Source organism: Bombus flavifrons, chromosome 7, assembly GCF_040668555.2.
Source record: "Bombus flavifrons isolate JBK064 chromosome 7, iyBomFlav1_principal, whole genome shotgun sequence".
NCBI classification, from domain to species: Eukaryota; Metazoa; Arthropoda; class Insecta; order Hymenoptera; family Apidae; genus Bombus; species Bombus flavifrons.
Window position 1 is genome coordinate 6,327,267 of NC_138448.1, and position 9,491 is coordinate 6,336,757.

General features: G+C 35.3%; 1 protein-coding gene across 3 annotated transcripts in view; it reads right to left on the minus strand.

Annotated features, from left to right (window-relative positions):
• The window catches only part of LOC138182046 (pyrokinin-1 receptor), a 35,220-nt gene that overhangs the window by 15,382 nt on the left and 10,347 nt on the right, over positions 1–9,491 (minus strand). For all 3 annotated transcript variants that reach the window (XM_069117543.1, XM_069117542.1, XM_069117544.1), the window contains exon 4: positions 8,119–8,498. In XM_069117543.1, the coding sequence (XP_068973644.1) occupies positions 8,119–8,498 (380 nt within the window). The remainder of the gene's footprint in view (positions 1–8,118; positions 8,499–9,491) is intronic.

Sequence of the window (9,491 nt, forward strand, 5' to 3'; positions counted from 1 at the left end):
TGACTACAAATGTCTCGTAAATCACGAGTTGAAATAATGTTTGAGCGATTTCCGTGGTGCTAGTTCATTCAGGAAGTTAGAAATTAGGAATACACGAGACTTCCGGTTTGCGTTTATAGATTACTGGTGGGAAGGCATTATATTCGAAGAGAAAAGCTTCAGGTGGAGAAATTAATTTTCATTTGACGAAAATGCTGCGAGAGATTATTTAGAATATATGGAGAATTAAAATGAATCGTAACAGGAACTTTTCGTGTTGCAATTTAAATTCGAATTAATGTTACGGACTTTGAAATATTTTAGGATTTCGGTAAGCCGACAATTTTTCACGAGGACGTGACACAAGTCCTCCATTAAATTTGGTCGAGTCATTTTGTAGTTTAAAGATTGATAAAAGGGTTTCGACAATAGGAACTTAGGTTTACAAGCCTTATCATTGAGTGTCGAGATTCATATCAGAGATATCTGTTGAACGTTACAGTGATAAACGAAGATCAAAATGTTTTTAAATAATTGTTTTCACCATCGAATAAATTTCTGTGCAAAGTCAAATTCAAATCATGCTGAACGATGCACGATCGATTAGCTAAGATTCAAGGCTTTTTATTCAAATGCTCTGATGAAACACAAAACATTATAAATAGAAATGCAAGTTTGATACGAGAATAGTTACGAGGTATTCCAGCCAAAGTTTCCTACAGCTATAATTCAACGTTTATGAGAGGATAAAGCAACTTTATTATTTCATGCGATGCTTAACCATTCCTATCATTGCAATGAAAATATCATAACGATTGTCATAAATTTTGTTCGCTCCTAAACGAGTCGAATCCTTCAAACGTGCTACTGTTATGGAAAGATGTCACGAGTTTGAGCCGAGTTTTAACACAAGATGGAACTTCGACTTATTCATCCGTTGTCCTGGAAGTAAGTAATCGTATTTCCAATGCATATTGAAAACGAAGTTGCGAGTTGCAAGATCCAAGAAAATCTGATTAAAAAGTGTCTTACTACAAGGAAACGAATTTCAAGTCAATCTAAAGAGAATTGAGAAAAAAGAGAGTCTTATCAATTTTATTTCAAAGTTTTCAAATATAAATCCTCAAACGTAATTCCCCAATCAATTTTACAATTTCACGGTAGGAAATTCTTCAAAATTCTATTAAAAGATGTTTTCCTTCAAATCAAATTACTACCTAGCTCGAAAATTTCATCTCTCTTGAAAAGTATTGCCAATTACGATATACGTGGGGCTCTATAATGCGGAAGAAATTTGCAAACTTGAAATCAACAACATCGGCCATTCTGACGGGAATAACAAACGACATCGTTAAGGGGTGGCATTCCCATTGAAGTAGAATCTTCCGCGATCTACAAGTGGAATATAATAAGCGACGAAAAATCAAATATAGCGGAAATATGTCGACCGACAGAAACGTAGTCGGATCTCTTTAAAAGTCGTTCAATGATCATTTTAATATAAATCGTAGAACTTTTCCTGTAATATTATCTACGACACTCTTGACGAACAAAACTTTTTAACTACCATTTTAAATATCGAAGATGATCTTGAAATTCCAAGAAATACGAGTGACAGGAAAAATCAAATAATATGTAGTAAAAAATGTGGAATCATATAATATTCATTTGAATCAATAATTTTCATTCAAATTATTATGTATGCAGTTAGCAAATTGATTCCACTTACACCTTTACTTTGTATATCGTACAATCGTCAATAATATCGTATACCAGGTATGTAAATATGAAACCGGAATTTTTGTATAGTTTATTGTATGAAAATGATTAAAAATATTTTATTCGAAGTATTAGTATAGCCCATCGCTAGCTATACATTTTTCCCACCTGTCTGGCAATTGGTGGATGCCACGCCAAAAAAACTGTCGCTCTTTTGAGGCAAACCAGTCATCGAGCCATTTTCGTACATTTTCGTAAGAAGTGAAGTGCTGGTCAGAAAGTGCGTGTCCCATCGATGCAAATAAATAGTAATCGGACGGAGCCAAGTCTGGTGTGTAAGCCGCGTGCGAAAGTATTTCCCAACTGAACGCTTCGATCGTTTCCTTGACCGGTTTTGCTGTATGTGATGGTACATTATCATGAAGCAAAATTACTTTGTGTTGCCTTTTCTGATATTCTGGTCGTTTTTCACGCAAAGCTTGATTCAAATCGATCATTTGTTGTCGGCAGCGCTCAGTATTAACGGTTTCGCCAGGTTTTAACAGCTCGGTGGTCTTTTTCGGTGGTCTTCCACGTTCTTCGTTCCTCACGTCAAAATTGCCACTTCTGAATTTTTTAAACCACTCAAAGCACTGTGATTTACCAAGAGCATGCTCACCGTAAGCTTCGACAAGCATTCGACGCGATTCTGCAGCAGTTTTCTTCAAATGGTAACAGAAAATCAATGCTGTCCGCAAATCGTAGTTTCCAGGCACAAAATTTGACATGTTCAACGCTATTACAAACTATGCTGTTGTATGAAACTTGTATTGTTCTGAGTCGAAAATGTTTCTGAGATGTCAACAAAGACTTTTGGCATCAATGACGCAGTTTAGTGATAACTACATTATCAGTTAGGGTCATCTATAGGCAAATTCCGGTTTCGTACTTACAGACCTGATATAGTATATAGCATTGATTGTGATTTTCAAAATTAGGCACTTTTTTTGTTCTAATCAAATATACACCACTAGCAACAAATTTTAAATTACTATTACAATTCAATTCTATGTCTTCTACCAATCTCGGTATCGTTTCAAAATTAGTGTTACAGACAACAATAGCAACTTTCTTTGCTTCGACAGACCATCGACGAAAGAATTTCTTAATGCAGCACAGAATTTCGAATAGAACTTTTTAAATTTCATTGGATCTTACGGATCTTAAAATTCGATGTCAAATATAAAGACAGTAAACATATTTGATTTAAGCAAAGGGATTCCTATTTGAAAATTACGATCAATTCCATGGAATAGAAACAAATATTTTTATATTACGATACATCAACTCTTTATTTTACAAACTCTTTCGTTCGGTAATTTCGATATGAATATTGCAGTGCGTGACCAAGTAGAATTGCAATATGTATAAGAGAAACATGAAACCTCCATGTAAAATGGACGCAATGCACACAGCCGGTGACTTCACGTGCTCGAAATACATATTTTATATATTTTTCCCTCGATGCAGTTTCATTTCGCATTATTTTTGTGGTAACACGTGCCTCGTAAAATATTTGATTCCCATAGCGTGTAAATCTTGTCTTTTTTCTATGGTTTGGTAATAACGTTAATCGTGCTACTTGACTTTTGATATTTAATCGGTGCTCGAAATTGACTTCATTAAAAAGATGGCACTGGTTCAAGTTTGAATCTGGACTGACGTAAGGAATTTCGTGCTAGTTTCAGTTAAAGTGTTTCTACTTCAGCGAATTGTTATTGGATCGTTAAGAAAGTCGAAAGTGGGAAAGAGGTGCAGTTACATTAAGAAAGAAATGTGGTAGTAGCAGGTTGGTAAGCAGACGCTACCAGCAGGAAAGTGGTAAAGTGGTAGAGAAATAATTATCTTCTATCCGTGTGTCCAGGCGAAAGTTTGAGGATATCGAGGAAATCGTGCAACGTTTCTAGAAAATTCACCAAAAGAGATAACCCCGATCCACTGTGTCGTATTGTTCGCCATAATAGGACAAATGATTAAGAACATTAATTTGGAGCGGAATAATAAAAATGCTAATATGAATTTCGGAAACTATGTTGCACCGAAGAACCTAATTTAGAAAAATTGAACGAGGTATTTTACATCGTCAAATACAAATGTAAATTTGATATAAGTTCTATTATTTAAGATTATTCGAAGGATCAGATTTTTAAAAATGACACGGTATATTATATTATTTTTCATTCGATGATCCGAGCGATCATAATAACAACCAATAATAAACACAGTTTCGAAAAAGTTAATTATTAATTTAGAAGAGAACTAATTTCTTTATATTTCGCGAACGTTCCAATTGAATAACTGACTAATCAAAAGATTGAAAGAGACATAACGAACTTGATCTTTATGTGGTCTTGTACATTTAAGGGATTATGAATCCATTCATTCATCTCGATATGGATAAACCAGACTACGAGGGTTGTGGTTGACACATTCCCATAAACTAACCGAAATCACGAGGTCGTACGATTTTACGAGGCTACCTTTTCGGCATCTTGATGGGAGCGTGCACGCGCGACCGAAAAGGTTTCGAGGAATAGTTATCCGGAGCCTGCGTCGATCGAATTTACGGCCGTCGATTCAATCGCCGGACATGTTGCTGGTTACTAGTTGGACAGGTGATATTTTTCCGCTTCGTTTTTTCGCAAATGAGAATTTCTAGAAGGCGATCACGATGGAAGAATTCCATTCACGATGAGAATTCGACAAGGAAACCTGATAAGAACTATAATAATAAGGCAGACGATCGCAAAACCTGTTGAGAATCTAATCGGAATAAAAGGAGAATTCGATGAGAGTACAAGAAAGCTCGATAAAAAGTGAAACTTTGCTGGAAATTTTTGTTAAAATCCGAACGATAGACCGTTAGGAGCTTAATCAGAATCTTGAGAGAAGATTCTATAGCAACCCAACGAAAGTGCTACGATAGTTATAACAGAAATCTAAACGTATTCTACGGAAACTCGATAGAAATTTTCAGAGAGTTTTAAAAGAATTGAAGAAACTCTACTAGAACTTGGTGAAAACTCCACAGAAACTCTACGCACATTTCAGAAGAATTCTATTAATTATTCTTTAGAAGAACGCGTTACGTTAATTCTGTACGAATTCTGCGAAGATCTGATAGAAAATCTACGAGAGTTTTGAAAAAACATTACTAAAGAACCGAAGCTTCTAAAAAGTCTCTAGTAAAAACTAATAGCTTGTAGCTATAAGAACTGTGTAAGAACGCCGTAGGAGTTGTAAGAGAACTGTACATGAATTTTCTAAGAACTCTATTGAAATTTGTTGAGGAATGCGCTATAAAGGAACGCGTGGATGAATGTGTAATAGAAATATATTGAAATAAGTATCAGTATAGTGTATACTGACCTAGATCCTCACTCTAGCAGTGTTACGTTACAATCGAAGGTGATAGGGGGCACGTCGATATATTTATAGCAAAGGACATTACCAAAAAAATTAAACTTAGTGTGTAACTCTAGTTGAAAGTTACAAGAGAAAGTCAATAAACATTTACTTATAGCTCTTTGTTTCTAGACTTTGTAATCCAAACAACATTCATGTTCAAGGGCACAATAATATGGACCTCCCTTTTTCTTTTTTTATTTTTTTACTTCACTAAATTCTCTTTTCTTCGTAGCGGCGGTATCCAGGTAGTGGCGATACAAAAGAACAGTGTAGGGTTTTCCTAGAAGTAATTACCTCAATAAAATTTGATGTATATGAAAATTGGAAAGGAATCCTCTTGGGAAATTTACTGGCTACCTTGCGGTAACTTCGCAAAAAATTCGCAAAATATCAATAAGGATAAATATTCTACAGAAAAATTCCATAAAATACTATCGAAGAACGCATGCGAGTTGAATGACAACAACTATTACGGTAACTCGATAAAGAATCGACAGGAACTCGATTCTGTGAAAATGTGAAAACGCGATACTCTCGCAGAGATACGATTTCACGCCAGTGAAATACATTCTTCCATAAATTTAAACTTTCACGCTACCAATATAAAATGATAGAGGACAAAATGACCCGTTCTTTCCGTGTGATATTTTGTTCAATGCATTCGTCATTCAAAAATACGTACATCCGGTGGAAAGGAATAGCATGAAGGACGATTTTCGTAGAAAACAAATAAAACTAATGACGGATGAATATCCTCGTTGAAAGAAGGCGTTGTTTTTTAAATACAGGATGGTTGGTAACTGGTGGTACAAGCGGAAAGGGGGTGATTCTACGCGAAAAAAGAAGTCGAAAATATAGAATAAAAATTTCTTTTTTAATTTTTTTTTCTTAATTTTTCCATCGAGACAACGATCTACAGTGAGATCCGTTATAACGAGACGTGATAAAGTGCACGCGTACCGAGCGGAAATTCAAAGTCGATTTTCTCGAAAACAAAACCTCAAACGAAAAATTTTTATTCTATATTTTTAACTTCTTTTTTCGCGTAGAATCACCCCCTTTCTGCTTGTACCACCAGTTACCAACCACCCTGTATTTCTCGTCTATTCTCATCGATACGTTTTGCGTATTGCCCTGGTGAAGGTTCGACTACATAAAAAATCGTGTTACGAAACTATGCCACGCGTACAATTGTACAGTGTACGTTCTCGTTCATAAATAATAGAATATCTCTTGGTTTTATGTAAAACGCGATAATTCAAATAATAAGGAAACGACTAATCAAACGTGATTGTATCTGTATACGAAATATACAAAAATTTGCGGTGCCTTTTACAACAATTACGAACGAGAAACACGACGAACTAAGAATCGTATGTGTTTAGACTTTACTGTCTCATAATCTAAGTTTCATTAAACTAATTTTATACGAATTACGCGGGATAAATCTGAATCGAAATTTTGATTTAGGTAAGAACAAATACAATAGAAAAATTAATCTGTCTTGTAGAATTAGTTGAAGCAATGACTTCATTTCAAAGAGACCTAATGAATATGAATGAAAAGAGGTTTAGTGTTATCGATGTTACCACGATATACATAAAAATGATATTTTTATTGCAACACTGAATATATATACCAGAATTCTTTATTTATCTCAAGATCCTATAATCTCTACCAGTCCTATTTATCTTTAAAAGTTCCAAATCAGATAATAAGTTGCTGCAATGTTTTAAGAATTTCCGAATCATTTCTCAGATTGATCTTCGATAAGTGACTTTAATACTCACGACCCTGAATATTTACAGGAAAAGATACAGCTCTAAATAAACCGACATTAAATCTGCTTATTCTGTTTAAAAAAAACTCCACTTTGTCTGTTTTATGTTACTTTAGTTTCTGATTGAACAGCGATAATCGTGACAATTCGAGACACGGTAAATGCATCCTGGCACGATAAATTTTTCGCATCAAACGAAACCGCCTCGACACTCGTAAAAGAATTTATCACAGTAGTAGAAACTATTTTTATAGGACCGTAAACCTACGAATCTCCTCGGCATCGAACGTATTATGCTTTTCCTCCCTCCTGGTGATCGCAGATCGACGAACAATAAGTCGAACAATCACTTCGAAACCATCCAGGCGAATCTCGGCTACGTATGTTTCTTTCTTTTCTTCGTTAATTTAGCAACTGGTCAAATTTACGGCATCTTTCAAACCGGTTTCAAGTCTGTGTGTAACGAGATAGATTTCGATGTTTATTATTGCACATCGTTAATAAAATTGCAAATGTAATCCTTAATTGATGCAGATGACATTCCTTAGGAGAATTTTGTGTTTAATATATGGTCGTATAACCGGTTCTTGGCTTTGATATATTTATATAGTTGTAACTTTGAGTTTAGAAATTTTTGAATACAATACAGACCACTGTAATATGTATTAAATATAAATAAAAAATCTATATCAAGTTTAGAAGGAAAATACGAGTATCTCTTACACAATATTTCCATGCAAATCTACAATATTTTTCATAGAAAACTTTCACAAGTAAAACTTCCATGACATCCTTAAATTCCTAAACATTCCAAACAAAATACCCTCATTTATCTTCCCCTTGAGAATTTCAACAGACCCTCATCCCTATTGTATTAAATCTCAAATAAATAATATTGTGCTACAGATGACTATATCGATTTATATTCGATTACCAACATTTATTCCATTCTACTTCGTATTTTACATCCTCCGTGATAGAGATCAATAAACAAAAAAAATCAATCACAAACTATAAAATTCCAAAAGTTGTGTAATTTAATCTAAATCGTCTCCAATGACCCCACCCTATCAATTGACAGTTGACTCTCAAAACATTACAAACCAGTCGGTCATTTCGACTGCCCTGTCACGTTTCATAATAAAAGAAAAAACAAGGAAAAAGATACAAAATTAAAGAAACGTTTCACTTACACAGCATTCGAATAACGTTCCTCTGCGCGGCGCTGTTTCCTCTTCCACTATCGCCGTGAATGGATCCAGCTGACAACAGTCTGGATCGTCTTAATTTGATCGCGATCAGTATATAGAGAACGGTGATGATGGTCATCGGCAAGACGAAGAACAACATGGTGGATATCTCGAAGGCGTGTTTCATCAGATACCACTTGATGGAGCATTGAGCCGAGTCCAGGACCACCGAGCCGTTGCGATAGTCGTAAACGATGCCAAATTGAACCGCCTGTGGCACGGCCAGGCATAGCGCCAGCAGCCAAATTGCTATGACGAACTTCACCGCCCGGGACAGCTTCGACATCGTGTGCGAGGTAAAAGGATGACAGATCGCGACGTACCTGAAAGTGGAACACGCGTTATTCGCCATTTTTCTATCAAGATAAAAAAAAAAAAAAAAAAAAAAAATAGAGGGAAAACGGTTTTTGGAAGCCGCTTGTTAGCAGGAACTTTAACGAAGCTGACATTGTGGAAACACGTTAGCGAACTGGAAAATGGAGATAAATGTGCGATGATGGATGACGTGCTGTGTTCACTGAGGGATACCGGATGTAAATATTGTAGTTACTCTCGGATTTATCGTTGCACCTATCGTTGTACTGTGTCGGTCTTGGAACATTTATTGTGTAATAAAGTGACTACACAAAAGTGCTTTCGTGTATCCTTATTTTGCAACGAAGCATCTTTTGGGCTGTATATTTCATTTTCATGGTGCTAACTTTTCGTAGATAATACGAAATTTCGTTTACTCGCGGGCTTAACTAATACGAATTCGTTACGATTGCCTCGAATTCTCACTACTCTTACCTTTGCTTCTTTGCTTCCGTTTTGTTCATTTAGATAAACTCGATCGTACATTTCGAATGCATAAAATGCATAAAGTTAACTCCAAGATACGCTTACTTCTATATTCGTTCGTTTCAGCTAAGGACAATCAAATTTGTGCAATTGCGTGGAATAGACGGCGTATTGTAGTCCTTTTTTTAAAGGAGACGAAAGGAAGGTAGGAAACAAAAGGGTAAAATTCTCTTTGTACAATAAAAAAGTTTATGTAGAATCTATAATATTATAAGAAATAATTAACAGGGACAATAGAAGTTGTTATTTTAAGTTTCAAGTTTACTAAGAATTTTCCAATTTCAATACCAGCAGAAGGAAAGCCGTATTGCAGCAAAACATGTGATACGTATTCAAGGTAAATATTCTGATTTCTAGAAGAAACAGTGCTATCTTCGTGGACAAGCGACTGTTACTTGTGTTTCCAAGAATATTCCCTCTTCCAAGGGAAGAAGCTTTTCTGTATTCAGAAAGAGGTTCTGTCAACTTGTCATGAT